The following is a 21,358-nucleotide window of genomic DNA, read 5'->3' on the forward strand; positions in this document are numbered from 1 at the left end:
AGACTGATTAATGTACAGGGAGGTGAGCGGAGATTTGAAGGAATATCTGTGTCCTCTCACTTTGTTTCAGTGGAAGCGATTTTTCTTTTGAGATTCAGTTGTTTCTCATGCTATGCTTTGTTATCTTGTTTTCCTGCTGGAAGAATAAGTTTGTCTTTATTCAGTTCTCTGTAATAGTATGCTATGAAAGGAAATGTACAAATGTTTCGCTATATTAATAGAGTCATCATTTTGGAGAATGTAAGCTTGTCCAAATCTCTTAGCAGTTGGAATTGCCGGAGCTGTTTCCCCGTGGTCACAGTTGCGCTGTGTGTGGCAAGGTCAAATGCAAGAGGCACAGGTAAATTACATACGTGGCACTCCTAAGCTTGGTGCTGCTGCCCTTTGACACATCACGGTAGGAACCTGTCAATTGCACATTGTTACATAAACTTCTCCATGCTCTCCTACAGACCTACTTTGCTTCTGGAAAACTATCAGCCGTGGCTGGATCTGAAAGTGCCTTCCAAGGTTGATGCATCACTTTCAGAGGTAATTGGTGCATTGTTTCTTCAGTACATTAAAATTTTGTGGGTTTTTATTACGTGTCTTTGAAACCTTTTGCTTCTGGTTCACTAGATGGTTCAGATGTACCTTGCAGGTATTTTAACTTGTTCAAGTAAAAGTCAAGTCAAAGGAGTGTTTGCTGGGAGCAGGGAGCCAAGATGGCCTGCTTTTAAACATGGACTGCTTGTGTAGCAGTGCACCTAGAACACGTCTGCGTAAATTGAGAAGAATAATGGAAAAATTGAATAATTTTTCCAGTTAAAATTGAGATGTCTGAGTCATAAAAATGAAGGATTTCAGCCTGCTTAGTTTCTTGGAGTTGAGGGTGAAAGGTGATTTGATCCAATTACAAAAGTTCTGTAATGAAGATGAGAATTTGATGGTAGGGAGCCTACAAGAAAGATGGAAAAAATTACAAGAGCATGGGGGAATGGATTCAAACTGACAGAGTAGGTTTAGATTAGATATTAAGAAGAAATTCTTTACTGTGAGCATGGTGAGGTGCTGGAACAGGTTGCCTAGAGAACTTTTGGTTGCCCTGTCCCTGGAAGTGTTTGAGGCCAGGCGGGATGGAGCAACCTGGCCAAGTGGAAGGTGTCTCTGCCCATGGCAGGGGGTGGGAACTGGATGATCTTTCAGGTCCCTTCCAACCCAAACCATTCCATGAATCTATTTAAAGTCATCAGATAAAGCTGTAACAAAACCTGTCTTTAAAAAGAAATTGCTGAATTTACTCAAAGAAGAACAGCATATGTATCTTTTGTAGTAAGACTGTAAATCAGAAATTTTGTTTTGTTCTAATCTCTTTAAAAAAAGAGCTGTTTGAGGAGCAGCTTTTTGTTGGGCTTGGTTTTTTGTTTATTTCCTTGATTAGTAATTGAAGAAATGTATATGGAGCTAAACAGATAAGCTTTGTGTTTTTTGAAGCTAGGAAAATACACAAGCACATATGTAGGTTAATATCCATTTATTTAGAATTCCAACTTCGGAATTCTGTGGTAGGAGGATGAACAACTGGCATGGCAGAAGTGAGTCAGTTTTTGTGTGTCAGTTCTTGCAATTAGCAGCATGGTGTGTGAAGTCAGAGCCATGTGTGTCTGTGGTATAAGCTGACACTTCAGTTCAGCTCTGAGAGACATTGTCCCAAGCATGGCCCACTGAAAGAGTGGGAGGAGAATGAAAACATTATGGAAGGCATGGACGGTTGAGAAATGCTTTTTAAAAAGAACAGGTAACAGCTTGTTGACTTCCTCTAGTTGAATAAAGTAACTTCTTCTGTGATTTCAGAAATAAACATTTATTCTTTTAAAGTTACTTAATTTATTTTTAAAATAAGTTTAACTGTATTAAAATTACAATATTGCTGAATAGAATTTCAATAGACTCTTGCTTTAATAATAGAATGTAAAATAAATCCTTCTGTGCATTTAATATTTTTAGGATTTGTGGTACCAAATAGCTGGGGCAGTCTAACCAAGGATGTTGTAGATGCTGAAAAACTGGAAATTTTCTTGTTTGGCTTAAATGGGAATTTGATGCTAAAAACATTCTTTGTAGTATCTCTTTGCAAGTGATATGAGTAGATACCACAGTTATCTCTTGGCATTTTCTGTGTGATTGCTGTAGTTCTGCTTTTACCGAAATAGTGGCCTTTTCTTTGCTGTTACTTTTCACTTCAGTGGCACGTCCCAGGCCTTGCTGTATTTAGCACTGCAGGTGTGGGTCAAGTGTATCCATGGCCATGCTTCTCATTCCTTTACCTCCTTTGTATGCTTACCTGGAGGGAAGAGCCAGGCCTGGGTTCTGGACCTTCCCAGGGCATCGAGCCATGGTCACCCTCCTCAGTTAGCCCAAACAAGTAGTGTGAGTTACCTTTTTCACCTGTGTTGGACAGATACTGTTTGGGATGAGAAATCTCATTGCATGGTTCCTCACTGCAGCTCTTCTCTACTGGTTAAAAGGGTAGCAAGGAGTTCTGCCCACACCATATTCCTCTTCACCACCTGTTCTGAGGATGCAGCATGTAATGCTGGTCTGGAATTGGATAGCCTGCTTCAGGTTGGAAGGAGAGACTGCTCTTATTTTCTTTTGTGGGTTAGTCATACATTAGAGAGAAGCTGATACAGTGTGAATTGAATAAGGTTAATTAGATTCTAAAGGAGTGCAGAGTGCAGTCTGTTTCTAAAAAGCAGTTTCTTCAAATACTTTGAATAATTTTGGAATTTTTTATTATGTTTTTATTTTTCTAGTTATTTTTTTGCAGCTTGAAGAATTTTGGCAATATCCCCATTTCCAAATGTTTCTAATTTGAGCCAGGTGCATAGCCTTCAAGCTTGTGTTTTTCAAGTGCTTTCAGAATAATTTAATACACACTCAAATCAGAAGAAATCCAAGTTTTCCTCACAAGTATGGATTTTTCTGTCTTGGGTTGTGATGATAGTTTGTCTCACTTTGCAGATTCTTAATCATTTGCAGCCTTGTTTTAGTCTATTCAGCTGCTGTGTGTAGTTTAGAAGAATAACAAAACCTGTGCCTGGACATTCTTCCCCCCAAGTTTATGTTTGTTATAATTGAATGCTAAACTGTCTCAACCATGTATCCATCAATATTTTATAATTTGGGCTGCATCCTGCACAAAAATAATGCAGTGACCTAAGTATAATTTTGTTTCCAGTTTCTAATCCATTTTGCATTATGCTCGTTTCTTCAATGTTTTCTTTCTTTTTGAATTAGGACATGATATCAGTTGGTCAGTTTTACATTGTGTATAATCCAGGTGCTATAGATTGTATAAAAGAGAATTTAATCCTGTTGTTCTGGTAATGAATTCATCTTTTTCTCTACAATCTCATTTTTGCTCTGTGAGGGACGGTTGCAAGTCAAATCTGTGGAAAGCTGCTCAGCTACTCTTTATCAGCATGGTGAAAAAGTCTCACTGGATCAAGGTGCTGCTGTCTTTTGATCTCATTTAATTCTTCTCAGGTTTTTGACTCAATTATGGAACTAGAAGTTTTTTTTTTTTTTGTTTGTTTTCTAAAAGCAAGAAATAGACAAATGCCTGACAAGAAATCAGTTGTTGCCTGAATGTGCTCTTTGCAAGTCCTGAACTCTTGCAGTAGCATAATGGAGTGTATGCTTTCTTATTGGAATGGCGTGTTCTACCACCAGAAAGTGGCCTCAGCTGTCAGGTTGTGCTGTCTTTTAAGGCTTTATAATTGTTTATGTATCAAATCCTTGCTCCTTTCTGTTCTGATAGGGCCTGGTAGTTCTGACCTGCTACTGATTCAGCATCATTCGTCTGCACAGTTCCTCCTCCTGACAATTGGGGTCAGTTGTGTGGCAGTCCCCAAAAAGCTTGTCTCAGCAGCAAAGACTGACTAGCTTGCAGTGTTGTAGTGCATGCTAGAAAATAATTTGGTTTTTTTTTTTTTTTAATTCAGCTGCTCCTTATAGTGCTACCTGCTGTATTTGGTTTTACACTTGTAATCTTTTTCCAATTCCAAGCTGCCCACGCAAAATGCTTGAAAAATAGGTAGGCTTTAAATGAAATGACTCATCATTTGTATTTAAAACTGGAGGATAATACTTTATAGACAAGGAAATGGCTTATCATTAGCTGTCATTTTTTAGGTGTCCCATCTCCTTCATTGGCGTGTGTGAAGTGTGAGCAATTGAGCCTGAATAATATTTTCGTTCTTGATAGAATGGAAGTGGGTACACATGTCCTGCTTCCCCAGTGCTTCATGAAAGTGCAGTGGATGATGTGGCCAATTTTTTTCTGTCAAGCACAATTGCACTGATACAGTCTGGAATGCTGATAGGGTTGAAGGAAAACCAGTATGGACTACATGCCTTGAAATCCAGTGAGTGGCAGTCAATGGTTTATTACTTCTTGAGCACTTCCAGTTTTGCAGTAGGGATGATTTCACACAGCAGCTCTGCTTTAACTTCTGTTCAACACCTTGGTGGAATGGAGCATCATACTTAACTGCCTCTGCCATGCCATGTGTTTAATTAATTTGCAAGTAGGGGCTGCTTTCTGTGCCCACACATGTTTTATTAGGGCCATATAGGTAACCTGAGTCCTAGTAGAACGTCTCTTCCCTTCTGATACCTTGACCAGCAATAAACGGACTCCAGTGAAAAGTGTATTTTGAGTTAGTTGTCTGTCTCTGTGCGTGCTGTCTCTGTGTCTTTGCCTGGTGGGATTGTCTGCAGTGTTCCATGGAAGCAGTACCATAAAGCTTGCACTTACAGTGTGGCTGTGGAAGAGAAACACTGGCAAGTCTGTAAAATGGTTCAGCTGGGGCTCAGTTACTACAACATTGGATGAATCTGAAGGAGACTTTGTCTTCCACTTTTGAGTGGGAAGGGTCATCAGGTTTTGCACCTTTTTTTACTTTCCTTGCTTATTTAATAACCGTGGGAAGATGAATCTCAGAACTGTGTTTTGCTCAGGCAGCAGTAAGGATCAGATCTCTCTCTGCTGGAACCAATTCTTCAAGTGCCTTCAGACGCCACTATAGGACTGTAGAGGAAGAGAGGGCCAATAAGTTATGTTAGCATCTAATGAACTGAATTTTTAGTGGCACATTTATGGAAAGCTTGATAGACAGGCTCTCAGTTCAAAAATAGTAGTCATAAATGAAGAAAGCTGTTTCAAGAGGAGTTCATTGTATACCTTTGAATGCACTGTTTTGGGCTTGAAGGCTCTGCAAGTGCGCTTTCCACTCCAAACAGAAGATGCTCTGCTGCTGTTGCTCCTGATGGGGAAGCACAGAGGAAAAGTGGAGGAAGAAGGAAAAGGGCTCCTTTAATAGACAGATTGATTTTTTGCAAGCTTTCTGTAGCACATTTCTTCTGAAGAGTGCACTTTGAGCCTTGAAAGAGGTTTATTTTGTTAGAAACTCTGCATGAAGAAAAGTAGTGTCACCATACCTGTGAGACTGAGATTTCTGTGGAGTAAATTGTGGCTCATGTAGTGGCAGTGCTGTGGAAGGCATCAGGGAAATTGGTTTAAGTAGTTTAATATACTGCTTTCAAGGCCAATGGCCTGTGATTGCTGACTGGAGCTGGATGAGGTCTCCTTTCTATTGTCTGAAGATTGACTTCCATAGAAGGTTCCTTGGGATTTCTTAATTTCTTCTAGACTGGGAATTGAAGCATCCGTTGTCATTTCCCTTACCCTTCCACCTGCTTATAAATGGAAATATGAGATGGGGGGTGGGGATGTCACACGACAACATGATAAAACATTTAGTTTACCCATCCATCATTAACACATGATGGTATTACACTTGTGAGATCTATTACTGCTGTAGCACATAAGGGTAAGAGAAAAGACACTGATGACTTTGTGTGGTCCATAACACAGACATCTAATATTATCCCAAGCTGCAAGACATCTCTTCAGAGAGAGGGAAAGGAAATCACTGAAGTGGAACAGTTAGAAAAGAGAAAGTATCTTATCCAATCTGAGTAGGTGATATTCTTACTAGTGAAGACAGAAAAAGAGTATTCATGAGCTGCTCAGGTCTGAAGGGTTGAGAAGAATTAAAAAGGCCATGTGTGTTTTTTATTGAGTATGCTTTTATAATCATGAGAGGAGCAGAGGCATGTAGTGCCCTAAAGATAGTATAAATTTAGTAAGTCTTGAATTCTTGCAGTGTGAATGAGTGCAGCAGCACATCTTGTAAGAAGAGTAGCACTTATTCTCATGAATGACAGTTGTATATCAGCTGTTACATTCAGCTTTCCTTTCTAACAGACTTCACATTTTTCTTTGTACACAGCGACTTTGAAAAACCTTTCCTTCAGCAGAGCATGGCTGAGCACCCTCACATAGCAGCATATATTCTCTCTTACTCCCCTCATCAGCATTGATGCTGTTGGGGATAAACTGATCTCTAAAACCCTGATTCAAATTGAGGGATAAGTTGCAGTGGGAGAAGGTAGTGTGGGTGATATCTTGGGGCTATACTGAAGGAAGAGGAATCTTAAGAAAACTGCATCCTTCTGTCTTTTCCTTGTTATGGATGGCTTGCATAGGAATTGCTATTTGTGACTCTTCTTTTACTTTGTTTGAGAGTGGTGAGCATGCAGGAATGACTGTCCCATCTTGAGGATGGAGGTTTGGGTGTAAAAGGATGGAGGTGAGTATAAGGGTAGTATGTAACTGTGCCTGTGGGACACTCCATGCTACGTCAGAAAAGAACAGGGACTGATCTGAAAATTTAGGGATGGGCTGTTTAAGGTAAGATTACAGTTTTTGTAGCATTTGCCTGACAGCGGTCGTGACACTGTGCTTCATGTTACTGATAGTACTTGTGGCAGATGTTTTGTGTTGATATCTGATGAAAGCATCACTTTGATGTTACTTGCCCAAAGTACTGATTACGATGCAAAATGGTTGATCTAGCAACAGGATCACAACTTACACATTTTTATGTTTTATCATGTAAAAATGATGTCCTATGAGTTTTGGAAGGTGTTTGTGATGTTAACTCTTCTAACAGAGATTTGTAGTAAACTGTTTATTTTGTAACATGGCTGTCTTTGTTCTGCACAGGTGCTTGAATTGGTGCTGGAAAACTTTATTTATCCATGGTACAGGTACGAGCTTTACCTAAAAGTTAGTATTTTTAATATCATAAATATGTATCAACCTGTTTAAGAAGTTGACACCTGAAAATAAACATTTCTGTTTCCTTAGTGAAAGATAAAGGACCCTTTTGAGTGCTAGGAATCATTGTTTTACTGTCTCTTAGCAGAGTAGAACAGATCTTTTGATAATTTAGTTATAATAGAGGTGGTTCTGAAATTCGGATTTCATCCTAAAACCACTTTTAGATTGTCTATTTTTTTATGTTCATTTTGAGATGAACATAAAAACTCTTACTTGGAACTAAATACAGATTGATGAAAATCTATGTGAAAATTCAACCTGTCACTACCTTTGAAGTTTACTTCCAGATTAAAAGCATACTGATCTATCACATTGCTTAAAAAAAAAACAACCAAACAACAAACTTTGCAGGGTTTTAAAGAAAAGATACACCTATGGCCAACTTCTTGGACATCATCTCATAAATTTCCAGCTTTTAAGACTGTTGGTGATTATGTTGTGCTGAATAGACTAGTGCTGTGTAAATAACTATTAAATAGTGAATAAAGAAAAGACTATGGCTGATTATTTTTTCTGTCTTGTTTTTTTTTTTTTTCAGGTTTTCTTCCTTGTATTTTTATATATATATTATAGTGCTTTGCAATACTTTGTAAGAAGATATTAAAATATTTGATATTAAAATATTAAAATATTATAACTGATAATGCTGGCATTAATGTGTTAAAACAACATCTTGCCTTAATTCTGAATTTGACTTTTTCATTGAATGGAAGGTTCAATTTGTCCTAAAAAAAGTATGCTTTCTTTTATTTTTACTCTGTGTCATTTGGATTTTTTTCTGTCTCTGGGACCCAAAATTTACTGTTGAGACTTCTTTGCCCTTTGGGTTTTGATTGTGGCCAATACCTGCACATCTCTAACTTTGTGTGTTGAATATGCTGAAGTGTAAAACTTCACTGCTGATGCAAACAGCAGAGGGAGCTTTAGCACCATGTGTTGTGAATGCAAGTTGGAAACCTTGAGATTTTAAATTTTGAAATACAGAAAACTAGAGCATATTCTGTTGGGTTGTTGATAAAGTAACAAATGTAAGGCAACCATCTCCTATATTGCATGATTGTAAAACAGTTTTTTCTTGGCTGGTTGAAAGTGTCTTTAATGTCTTTGTTATGGACTGACAAGAAAACTTGGCTTCCACCAATTACTTACCTCTCTGATACCCAAGGTGGTGGAAGTCTGGAATACATCATCTGGTGGGGATAATAATTCACTATATCTATAATGTACAGTTAGAAATGCAGTGTAAAATACACCTTGTATGAAGCCAACCAGCCTCCATTGTGCTCCGTCTTGCCCTCTGCTGAGCAGTGTAGGTGTTCCTGCCCTGTCTTAAGTTCTGCATGGCTGCACCTCTGGATTTTGAGCTAGTTCTGTAAATTCACACCATGCTGATGAAATCTAACAGCCTGAAGGTTATTAAATTTCAGTTTCAAGTGAACCTGAAATACTAGGAGTTCAGTGATCTACAGTGAGTGCTGTGATGTCCAAGCAATTCTACAGGAAGCATCTTGGTCCTGAAAGGCTTACTGGTTTCAGTTTAACAGTAGTAATGTCAGATCTGACCCTATTTAGTCTTGACATTAAGGTGTTTCCAGCAGGGGTTGTGCAGGGAGACCTGAACTTTGTCTGTGTGCCATAGTTTGAGAGCTGGCTTGTAGAGCATGTCAGCTCTGATTTTTCCTACTCTAGTTGTACCTGCACTGTTGGCAGAGCTCACATCACTTGAGAAATAGAATTCATGCATCCAGGGCATGTTTGTTTTCTGAGCAAATAAACCTAACTCAGGTTAATTCTTCCCAGAGCCTTTGCTCCACGCTCTCCTTATTTAGCAGTGTGGCTGGGTGAGCACTAGCAGGCAATTCATACTTGACAGATAGGCTGCTAAAACACTTGGCTACCTTCCTTTGCATGGAAAAGTTTGGGCATAATTCCTTGGGCTAGCTGCTCTGCCTTTCATGTGAATGGATTTTGCACAGAAGCTACCTATTTTTTCATTATTTATTTATTTATTTTTTAAAAGACCTTGTTTTTTGTTTTATGTGCTGTGCCAACTGATGCCGTCTTGGACATTAGTGTTACCAGGATGTATCTCAGTCAGAAGCCAGAGAAGTGTTATGTTTCCAGGGTGTGTTGCAAGATAAAATCATGGAATTTTTGCTTAGAAATAAAAGTGCTGTAAGCATATAAAAGCTGGTTTATCTTTGTTTCATTAATAAATGGTGTAAGAATTTCTAATTTTTTATTAGCAGGTTAAAATTTAAGCAGGTCCTAAATTTGGACCACTTTAGGGGAATGAGGGTTAGTGCTTAAAACCCATTGAATTCTACTGAAATAGGTCATTATTCCTATGTGCATTTTTGTTTTTTATTTTTCAAAGTATTCATGCTGGTTATATTAAGTTTTTTGTTCAACTGTATGAGACGAATCAAACATAGTTGTAAGTAATGCCAAGTTTGTAGAGCTACAAAACACAGGTCTAAGTCTATTGCTTATGCTGTACAGCAAGACTATATAATATCTTGCTTATACTGACCTTATTTTAAATAGAGTTTAAAGTTTGAATGGGTCACTCTTGCTTACTAAATATTTTTGGTCATTGATGGTACTGCAACTCCAGTTCTCTCAGATTAGGACAGAATTCAGTAATTACCACATTTTTGTGATACGTTACTATGAAAACATTTTTCTTTGATGGTGATTAAACACAGTCTTTTCACATGTGGAGCTGCTTCTATTTTAAATGAAAGTTCTTGTTAAATGCAAGTAATGCAAGAAAAATTTAGAATTTTTGTTCAGTTACAAACCATAGCTGTACATTTTTATTAGCTTGTGACTTATTTTCTACATCTTTTTGAAAGGAGTTAGCCAAGTTTTGTAAGAATAATTGACACACAGAGGAAAAATATCACTTTGTTATTTGTATATGATTTTAATTTATCAGTGGATCCCGTAAGGCTTTGCGTGCAATAGCAGTTGGGTGTATCTCTCTTGAGACATTAGACTCTGTAACTGTTTACAGTTGATATTCCTAAAGTTCTGGGAAAACACAGCCAGCTTTTAAAATGTTTCCAAGAGGGTTATTTGGACTTTCCCCTGAATCACTGGAGATTTGACATTTTACAGGTTCATGATGTTTTTTTCGCCAGTCTTCAGTCTGCTGGTGATTAAAAGAATGTCTCTGCAAATCTGTTGTGAGAATATGTGGCGTAAGGTTGTGTCCAAGTTGAGCTAGCCAAGATACTGGTTATCCAACTGTCAATAAAATAACAACTTCTTGGTCCAAATTACTTCATTTATCTTCCTGTCTGTCAAATGCTTGTAATACCTTAATGCAGTCGGTTTGCTAACTCCTTGGCAATGCTAATCCCTTTGACAATGTGGGTATTTTCTAACCATATTGCTTATAAAATATCAGCTGCTGATCTTAAACCAAACTTTCCCCTACAGTGTTCTTATCTGCATGTGATTAGCAGTTGGAGGATAATTGTGTTTCTTGTGCCAGGCTGCTGTCTTTGAGGTGTTTTCTTTTCTCGTGCAATTAGTTACATACTTTGACTCTCAGGTCACTGGTATCTCTAGTATATTTACCTGATTGTTCATCATCAACATGCCTTTGAATGTTCTGTAACCCAGGCTAAAAGTGCTTTAAAAGTTGGATAGTGAATAATATAAAATGTTTTATGCATAATTTTAAAAATTATTTTTAAATGTCCTGTTCTTGCTTGTAGTGTTCTTTTATAATGAAAGTAATATTTCTACTTACTACACTAATTTGTCACCAAAACGTGTGATGGTTCTTGCATATGATCATTAGTTAAAACTGGATGCAACTTCCTTTATTTTGTCATTATTCAGCTGTTATAGTTCAGTTTTACCAATATGTTAGTCATGCTCTGAAGTTCATATTAATAACAGATAGATTTTTGGTTTTTGCTTGCATTTTGTGGTATGCTGGCATTGTGATCTTTTTCCACTCAGTTTAGATGCAGTTTCTTCATCTCAGACTTAGTGTATTTCCTGTTTTCATTCAATTTTCCAAAAAAGTAATGGATTTAGGTATTTTTCTTCCTGAATCACATTTAATTATTTTTACTGTGAGTTTTCACTGAACATATTTTATTGCAGTGGATGGAAACTGGCAAGCCGGATTAAAAGTTTGGATGATATTTTGACATAGCGATTTGGAAATCTATTTAAATTCTTCTTTGCTTCCAAGCAGAAGCCACTTTAAATAATTTCAATTTCCTTTATACTGTTGAGTTTGGATGTGTTTCCATATGTAGAAACTAGGTTAGATTTTACTCAGTCAAAATTGTGCAGATAGTATATGATAGCAGGAATTGGTATATCATTACAATTTCCTGACATTTTTCTTAAGCTGTTGTGCGGAGAGACATTGTGGGAATGCTGTGTATTTTCCTCAGACAAAAGACTGCTGACTCTCTGGTAGCTTTCATTTCAGTTCATTCAGCTGAAGTATCACTGTTGAATGCTCTTATGCTTTTAATAGTGCCAAATGTATTGTGGTTGGATTAATAGAAATTTATTTTATTCTGTTTTCTCATATGCCATGCTTTGAAACACTGCAGAAATATTACTGATGATGAGTCCTCAGTGGATGAACTGAGAGGGACGCTACGGTTTTTTGCATCTGTCTTAGTTCGGAGAATTCACAAGGTAAGGTGACTTAAAGGTATTAGTCTTGGTTTTCCATCAGAATTAATTAATATCCATCTCTTGTGAGTTCTTTATTTTTTTTAATTGTGATTCCAAAGTCAGCCCTATGTTGTAGGTTGTTTCTAACCATCCAAGTTATTTCTTTGTGGTCTCTGCCCCATCTTTCTGGAACTTATTCCCTTCCTAGTGTTAAACCATCTCTGAAGATTCGTCATTTGAAGTGTTCAGCATTGTGTTGAATATGGCTTTGAGCAACCTGTTCCAGTGAAAGATGTCCCTGCCATGGCAGGGGATTGGAATAAGTGATATGTGAAGGTCCCTTGTGACTCAAACCTTTTCCCAGTTCTTGCAAATGGATATATTTATTACACCAGTGCAAGGCATTATTAAAACCTTGTGATCTTTTAGCTGTCTTTTGCTGACTTAATCCACGTGGAAACCATTTTGAGAATTAGTGAAAAAAACCTACCAGGAAATAGTGAGCTGTGTTATAGCTTCTGCTTGCTTGTCTTCTTAAAATGCAAACAAGGCCCTTACATTGTCTATAAAGAATAGACTGTCATTAGGTGACCAGGTTACTGTAAGAATTAAAACAGATGTGGTTCTTACATTAATGCAGTTCTTCGGGAGCATTTTGAGTGCTAAAGGTTAAACGTTTTTATTTGCCGTGTTTAATCTATTAGCACATACTTTTTATTTGATGTGTTTAATCTATTAGCATATCCTTTTTTTCTGCGTGCTCTCTTTTTAACAGCACAGCTATTTCCTGGTAAAGTGCTCCAAGCCTGTTTCACAGGAACTGCTTCTAACTATTTGGCTGTTCTGAGCATAAAGTGTTGCTAACTCAATTTCCAGAATTAGTCAGTGCTGGCCTCTCTGTTGGAGCCACTACCATAAATATGTGTCTTTTTCCCCCCTCCTTACTAACAGCATTTTTTCTGAGCTACAAGTTGTACACGTACCCTGTCATGACTTATTAACAGTGCGATTCTCTCCTTCTCACATATCAAATCCAGATGACTTTCTTGTTTACTCTAAATCAGGCATGTTACTTTTTAAAATGGACACGGGAGAAGATGAGGAAATGTCTGTGTAGCACAGACATTGTATGGAGGTGTGAAAGTGGAGTAAAGCTTCAAAGTGAAAATCTAAACCAAGGTCTTAAAATTTAATTTGGAGTTGTAATACTTGCTGGTGTTAGTTGCATTGTGCATGGATCCATTGTTGACTCAGAAAGTGACCATGTCTCCTGTATTGATCATGTAATGGGCCATTGATTGGGATATCTCAAGTGAGTTTACAGCACCTTGAAGTAGAGTGCTAATTTACAATCTCTGCCTTTGATGGTGAGGATTTAAAGTAGTCTCTTCAGTTCTCTGGGTAGGCAGTATGTGCAACAAACAATCAAGACATATGCCAGTATTAAGCACTGTCAGGAGACCTACAAAATAAAGTTCATCACAGAAATGCATACACGGAGGAGAAATTCATCATCATCATTTGAAAAATAAAATAGTTGTATATCTTGCCAAGCAGCTGTACTCTGTTTTGGATTTATTATTAAATGCTTGAATGCAATAGTTCTAGCTAATAGAGATAAAATGTTTAAATTAAGGAAGAATTGTGTAAGAAAACACAGGCTTTTTCCATTTTTTTAGATTATATCTTTATAATTTTTTTGCCAAACAATATTCTACTTTTGAATTGAGACTTAAAATTACAAATTGCTTTAATGAAAGGAATGCTTTTGTTTTCCGTTTAAAGCTGCCTAGGTTGAAGCATGGTTGTTGAATTAAGTTAGAAGCACTTCAGGCCAGTCAACTCTAATATGTATGCTGAAATATTTCAAATCTGGATTTTCCTTGCTGAGGCCATTTTTGGATTGGTTATGGATTTTGAAGGGAAAGGGTAGAGTTATACCATGCCTTAGTAGGGGGTGCTATAGATAACCTTGCATCTGATTGACGTTTTTGACAAAAGTTCACAGTGTCTGCTGCAGTGTTGATAACAAGTCCTTTGTCTGTGCTCTTTGAGTACCTCTGCAGGAAGAAACACTGCCCTATCCTTATATGCCATAAGAAACTCTTAATTTCTAGAATTTACTGTTGGAATGTGAAGCACAAAAGACAGGGTTTTCCATTGATAAGCAGAAGCTTGTCCTTTTGTGCTTGTAAACAGGAGCTGACCTTACTTTTAGGCGGCTCCAGTCAATTGTACTGGCTTGTCGGGGCGGGCCAGGTCAGGTCATAGCTGTGCACCTCAAATATTATAGGGGAGTGTGCAGGAATATGCAATATTCTCCTTGTACAATTGAATAAAAAAACCACCAACTTTTCTCTTGGCTCTGGTGGCCTTTGCAATTGCATTGTCTGTTTCTTGTCTGGCAAGATGCTGTATCAAGGAGGGATTCCTCCATTAGGAAAGAAACTTGTTTGGAGTTGTTAGATTTTGAACACTTACAGGTGTATGTTTTTGCATCTCTAAGGTGTCTCTTGTTTAAAATAAAGAGTATGCAAAGTGTAAACACCTTCTAGATGAATTTCTGTGAAAACTGTTGCAGGTGATAAAGAATTCCTCGAAACTGTACAGGCTGGGGACTGACTGGCTTCAGGGAGAAGCTGTGCTTGCTGCAAAGGACCTGGGCCCATAGTAGGCTGTGAGCTGAATATGAGCCATCAGTGGCAGCTTAAAACACCAGCAGCATCTTGGGCTGTAATGACAGGAGCAGATAAAATCAAGGAAGTGATTATCTGCCTTCACTGGATGCTCTTTGGTTGGCATCTAGGATACTAATCCAGTTTTGGGCTCTTCTTTACAAGAAAGTGGAGCAGGTTCAACAGGAGAGGCCACCCTGGTGCTGGAGGAGGTGACTGTGTTCAACTCAGGAGGTTTTCAGCACCAGTTTGGATACAGCCATGAGCACTGTGATCAGAGCCTGTTTGGAGCAGGGCTAAGGCAACCCAAAGTCATTTGTGCCTGAATTGTTCTCCTTCCATTTTTGTAGCCACCAAAGAAAATAGAAATGCAGGACCCTAATACAGTCCTTTATTAAATCATACATGTTTTTTGTTTGGCTCATGATCACATGGTTTGTTTGGCACTAATGGTCTTTTGACTGTGTAACTCAAATTCTCTTTCGGTTCTGTCACATGAGGGGTGACATTTTTTTCTGCCTGTACGTAGGAAGGTTTCTCTTTGGTTTTAGTCCTTGTGGACATGACTGCAGAGTGTTAAGGCATGCAGGTGCTAGAAGCAGAGCATAGTTAACTTGATCCTTTTGTTGGTGGTCAAATCGTCCCATGGAGCTGGGCTTCATCTACTGTGACTCAAAAGTCACACTGCCTTGTTTTATTTATTGCAATGAAAAAATCATAATGGGAATGAGTTGGCAATAAATGTATTAACTGTGTTGTTTATGGCATTTAGTTCTGTGTGTTTTTATATACCTTGGCAGAAGAATGAGGACACTGTAAGCGCACCTAGAGAATTTTTGATTATTTCTTAATGGTTCATTTTATGGTTCAAACCAGAACATATAAGCAAATTACTGTTTGATGGTTGTCTGTAATAAATTTTGGGGGGCAATAGAACAGTTTTGGTTTGATTTCGAAATTATTCTTTAGGTGGACATTCCAACGGTTGTAACGAAGAAGATGCTCAAGGCAGCAATGAAACACATTGAAGTAATAGCCAAGGCCAGGCAAAAAGGTAATGTCAAGACTTAATATGTTGTCAGTTTCAAAGGCCAAGTATGAATATTCTTTTATGCATGTTTGAGATTATATTACTTCGTCTTTTCATCCTTATGGCCTCTTTTTTTAAAAATGAGATCCTTTTGCATTTTTCTTCTGGTGGTCGCGAAGGCAAATAGGGAAAAAGTACATAATTGTATTATCTGTTTTGATCGTTATTGCCCCACAATAAAAATACAAAATTTCTCTCTCTGTACAGGGGTGAACAGGAATATGGGTTTTGTCTATTTAGAGCAATCAAGATCATTTAGGAATGCTTCTTGAAGCGTTTCCTTTATGTTCCAGATGAGCAGTTGTAGATGAAGAGATTTGTACATCTGTGCACTGTACCTCATAGCTCTTGTAGGTAGAATGATTTGAAATCTGCATTAGTGAAGTTGTAATACTTTGAAAAGCCATGGAGAGACTTTGAGCAAAAGCATATTTATTATCCAAGATAAGAGTATCTTCACAAGCCTAATGTAAAAGTTATATTTAAACTACACATAGAAGAAATACTTGGAAGCACTTGCTGTTGTTATTATTTTTTCACTGGCTGTGTTCCACAGTGCTGTATCTACTAAATGTGGTTTCATTCAGTTTTTAAGTGTTGATGTTTACTTTAACTGGAGTCATGAACTTCTTTCCCTCCAAAAGTCTGCTTGATATCCATAAATACATGCTATTGGTCCTGTGAGTAGTGTTAATGGTTAAGATGAGTAATGAGACATAGTTTAATCATGTTGGATGTCTTTCATGGCACAACAGCAATTTCAAGATAGATAATCTTGCAGTGCTGTTTATGCCAAATTTCATGTTTCCTTTGATTTCTTCCAAGGAGTTGGAAACACTTTTCTTTAGCAGTAAAGAACTGTATTTTAAACGTACAACAATGTATTTTAAATGTACAAATGTATTTAATTGTAAATATAGCCATTTTTTCTCAGTGTTTAAACAAAAAAAGACTTGTTTCCTAAGGGTAGATATGTGAAGTAGCAACTGAAAATTACTTTTAGTAGCACTTTCTAGTAAACATTGCTAAAGCAGCTACCACGATATGTGGTTCAGAGGCAGCTTTCAGACCCTGCTTTGGTTGCTAGTTGAGCCTAACCTTTTCTCCTTATTTTCTAAATCCTTTTCAAGTGGATTGCTTTTAGGAGGTATTTCCTTTTCTCCTGCTCTTGTTACCCTTACCTCTCTTAGTAATTCCTATTTGCACAGACACCTCCACAATTCATTACCTGCCCTCGCTAGAGGGTGCATTCCTTCTCTCTGCTTTTAGTGACACCAGCTAGGCAGATTTACCAGGTGATGTATATTCCTACATCCCCTCTGTCAGCTGATACCACTCATGGGTTTGGCTGTGAAGGCCAAGCCAGCAGGTTTCTCTCATTTGCTGGGAATAAGCTTTAACTTTGAGGGTAGCTGAGGAATATATTACATACCTCACTATGCCTGGTGGTGGTGTTGACATGAGGCTCTGCCACATTGCTAGTTCAGCTAGGTGTGATTTATAGCAGCTCAGTTCTTGCCTTTGAAGTGATCTGAAGAAATGTAACATTGTTGCTTCTAATTAATATCTGTAGTTTTTAATCTGATAAAAACGTATTCTTTCAATTCCACTGTAATTTAAGAGGCAGTACTCTAGCAGATCCTCCTGCAGGTTTTGGCTTCATTCACCCTGTGTTTAAAATGTATGCTCCTTCACATTTGTTTTTAAGTGTTCTAAGGAGGAAACAGATACTACAGGATTGAGTAAAAGTTTACGTTGATTTCAAATTGTGTCATAGGCCAAAAAAATGGAGATCATGAAGAAGGTCAGGAAAAAGGCAATTAGAGGCAGACTTTGCACGATGCAGTTTCTTTGAGAATCCAGATGCTGAGTTTTTATATTTAGTTTATATATATATGTATAAACTGAATGTATAAATAAAAGTTTATATTATTTTATATATATTTATATATAATGATAAATGAGAAAGCATTCTGGATACTATGCAAACTGCAATTGTTTGGTGAAGGAATTCTTATTTCAGTGTGAGGTTTTATTTTTATATAGCATGGCTTCAAAGTCTAAGCCAAGGTTCTTTTATAAAGTTTCACCATTTTATCCCTTTGGCAGTTGTGTGTGTACTACAAATACTAACTTTTTAGCTCAAACAACCAATTGCCTTTTGTTTACCAGTAAGAAAAAGCTAAAGCAACTCTGTAATGCTGTTTTTTACTTTCAGTAAAAAATGCAGAATTTTTGCAGCAAGCTGCTTTAGAAGAATATGGACCAGAACTGCATGTTGCTTTGAGAAGCAGAAGAGATGAACTTCACTACTTGAGAAAACTTACTGAACTTCTTTTTCCTTATATTTTGCCCCCAAAGTCAACAGAGTGCAGGTATATAAATTACTTAGAATTGTGTTTAAAGTGTTTCCATACTATGTAGTACAATCATTTTGGAAAGTTAAAGAATGAACTTCACAGTCATCTTCCTTCTTACCCCTTTTTATGTTTTTTTTTTTTTTGCATTTGTCTTTAAAATATCTTGCTTATGGTATTATTAAATCCTAAAATATTTCCCAGTAGTTTATGACAGAATTGGAAACTTCACTTAGAAATTTATGTAATCTAATATTGCTTTGGATTTTTATTTTCTTTCTTCTATTTTCTTTTCAGATCCCTGGCCCTTCTGATTAGAGAGATTCTCCCAGGTTCAGTTTTCCTTCCCTCAATGGATTTCTTAGCTGACCCTGTAAGACTTTGGAGCACAAGAATAATCTTAATTTATTCAAAATTACTGTTTACCTACTAAGTATGTTGCGGTAAAGCAAATTATGTGCAATGACTTGCTGTGCATTTGACTATATAAAAGAAAAAGAAATATTGTGGCCAATTTTTTTGTTTGTTCATATGAATTAACTCACTGAACTGACTGAAATAACAGTATTGGTGTGGTCTCTTAAGAATGTATTTTTCAGTGAAGGATTACAACTGCTGTCAAATGGGAGGATGCTGTGCTAAATGTAAACATCTACAAGTTACTATTGCTACATTTAAAAGGGCTTGATTACTTGGACTCTAGCTCTGTGGATCTTTATAGTCTTAGTAACCAGCTTTTTTTGCAACTGTATTGAAATCAATTTTTTCCCCTCAATTCTGCAAATCAGGGGGCATTTATTTCTGAAGCTGCAACACTGCCATCCTTGTTTTCATATATGCATGTATTTAATAGGCAGAATGGCAGTGCTTATGCAGGCGTCACCTGGCTGCAAGCAGAAAGTACTGTAGGGTGGAAGTATTACTAGTTTATTAGATCTGCACTTAGGCCTCCAAAGTGTTTTTAGTCTTTCTTCCACTGGGTAAAGAATATTTCTGTGCAGGTCTTTTCAGAAATTCCCTGACTTGTAAAAACTTAAGACCATTGAAGGTCAGTTCTCAAACGTGTATTGCCAGGCTTTGCTTTTTTAAAAGTATTAATATACTCATGTTTAAACGTGGGTAAAACATAGCATTGAAATTATTTTAATCTATTTTGTTGAGTTTCTTTAATAATAATCTTATTTATTGTGTTGTGTTTCTTGCAGGATACTGTCAATCATTTACTGCTGATCTTCATTGATGATAGTCCAGTGAGTACTGACAAAGTTAAAAGTGGCATTTTGATCACCCATGAAAGAAGCTTTCTTACCCAGTTGTCATTTTTTTCTGCAGCCTGAGATAGCAACTGAGCCTACTTCTTCATTGGTTCCATTCCTTCAGAAATTTGCTGAGCCAAGAAATAAAAAGCCATCTGTAAGCAAAGGCAACATTTATTTCCTTTCCTGTTTTGAATAAGTGTTTTACTTTACTTGCTGATTTTGTTCTACAGCTCTTTGTGTTATTTATGTGCTGACTGCAAGTTTGAAAGTTGGCTTACTGCATTTTTAACCTACTCAGGTACTGAAACTGGAGCTAAAGGAGATCAGAGATCAGCAGGACCTTTTATTTCGGTTTATGAACTTCCTGAAACAGGAAGGGGCTGTCCATGTGCTGCAGTTCTGCCTGGCTGTGGGTAAGATTACAGACATGTGCTGATGTTACTTGATGATATGGAAATCATTCTAATGGAACACTGCAATTTGCATCTGGGTAATTTAGGAAGAAAAAATCATTCATATGCCAGGAACAACCTCATGGATTTATCCTTTCTGTGATAAGGAATAATTTCTTCTAATTGCAATATATTTTTGGTAATAACTTTATGAACAGATCTGAATTATAGTTAGTATGAAGGCAGCTGCCTTATTACCTAAGATTTTGGGTTGTCTTATGTTTCTTTTAATTTTGAAGTTTTGCAAATTACTTACCTACTGGAAAATTAGTTGATGTTATAGGGTGCTTCAAGATGTTATTCGTTTGCCAAGTTGATCAAGAAATGCTTTTTTCTTTCCTTTATTTCTCAGAGGAATTCAATGACCGAATTTTGAGACCAGAACTATCAGATACTGAAAAGATGTCTCTTCATGACGAAGTACAGAAAATTTATAAAACGTACTGTTTGGATGAAAGCATTGACAAGATTAGATTTGACCCGTTCATTGTGGAAGAGATTCAAAGAAGTAAGTTGGAATTCAAAAAGAATAATGTACATTGAAATTTAAACAACGTTCTGTAATAAAGTGAAAAGAAATTTTGTTGAATATCATCACACTTCTTTTTGCCAGTTTTATAAATTACTGCTGTGCTATATTGTGCTTAGTCCTTGTTTTGTCAATTTATTTATATTTTTATTTATAAAACTTGGAGTAGCTTGCAAAATAACACAAACTCTGACCAGGAGAAAACATAAACTTTATATGCCTTATGTATATCTCTCTCTATTCATACTTAAATTTTTTTTAATAGTTGCTGAAGGTCCATATAAGGATGTTGTGAAACTTCAAACTATGCGCTGTCTCTTTGAAGCTTATGAGCACGTCCTGTCTCTGCTCGAGAATGTTTTTACTCCCATGTTCTGTCACAGTGATGAGGTAAGAATGAAAGATTGGAAGAGTAGTCTTTAAAGTGAGATTGTATTTTTTTAGGGTACGCTATTTACAACAGTCTCGTGTATGTGGAACTGAAAAATATGGTTTCATTTTCCACTTCAGTTGACATTCCAGGGCTGGACCATTCTCAGTAGGAAAATAAAATTCATTCTAGTCCAACACATAATCACAGAATAAAAGGAAAATTTTATGGTTTTGATGTAATATTTTGTGTATATCACAGCTATTCCAAAATCCTCTCCACCCTGTCTTTATGATTGCAAATTTGGTGCTAAAATAATCTGCCTGATAGATGTAGAACTCAATCTCTTTATTTACTTTTAATAATATAATGATATTTTAAGATACAAAAGTTGTATTTAGGTTTTTTCAGCATTATGCATTCCTGCAGCTAAAAGTCTGGTGTTTGTTTTCAAGAAGATCACTCAATGCAATTTACAGGGTATTTAAGATTGTTGTGAGATTGGGTTCTAAATGCCACCTTAAGAATTCCCCACACAGGGTTGACTTTATCTGCCTAAGGCCTTCTAGTAGGACACACTTTAATCACAGGAGTGAGTCTGAATTCATGTTCCTTTCAGAAGTTTATGTGTGTAAGTCAGGTGATGTGTTAAGCTTCTTGCATTTATTTGAGGTAGAATATATTGATTTGTCCAGGGTACTTGCCTTACTTGGCATTGATAAAAAGAACATTTCTCAAA

The 21,358-nt window shown here is 37.0% G+C and overlaps 1 protein-coding gene across 8 annotated transcripts in view; it reads left to right on the plus strand.

The window, feature by feature from the left end:
* Positions 1-21,358, plus strand: part of SNX14 (sorting nexin 14) — a 53,579-nt gene that overhangs the window by 901 nt on the left and 31,320 nt on the right. For 5 of the 8 annotated variants that reach the window (XM_036381057.2, XM_036381055.2, XM_036381056.2 and 2 more), the window contains exons 3-14: positions 264-340; positions 453-531; positions 7,115-7,158; positions 11,821-11,908; positions 15,532-15,616; positions 17,871-18,027; positions 18,307-18,382; positions 19,215-19,259; positions 19,342-19,422; positions 19,567-19,681; positions 20,073-20,228; positions 20,515-20,639. In XM_036381057.2, the coding sequence (XP_036236950.1) occupies positions 264-340; positions 453-531; positions 7,115-7,158; positions 11,821-11,908; positions 15,532-15,616; positions 17,871-18,027; positions 18,307-18,382; positions 19,215-19,259; positions 19,342-19,422; positions 19,567-19,681; positions 20,073-20,228; positions 20,515-20,639 (1,128 nt within the window). The remainder of the gene's footprint in view (positions 1-263; positions 341-452; positions 532-7,114; positions 7,159-11,820; positions 11,909-15,531; positions 15,617-17,870; positions 18,028-18,306; positions 18,383-19,214; positions 19,260-19,341; positions 19,423-19,566; positions 19,682-20,072; positions 20,229-20,514; positions 20,640-21,358) is intronic. The other 3 variants (XM_036381062.2, XM_036381060.2, XM_036381061.2) reach the window with 1 other exon arrangement.

Source organism: Molothrus ater, chromosome 3, assembly GCF_012460135.2.
Source record: "Molothrus ater isolate BHLD 08-10-18 breed brown headed cowbird chromosome 3, BPBGC_Mater_1.1, whole genome shotgun sequence".
NCBI classification, from domain to species: domain Eukaryota; kingdom Metazoa; phylum Chordata; class Aves; order Passeriformes; family Icteridae; genus Molothrus; species Molothrus ater.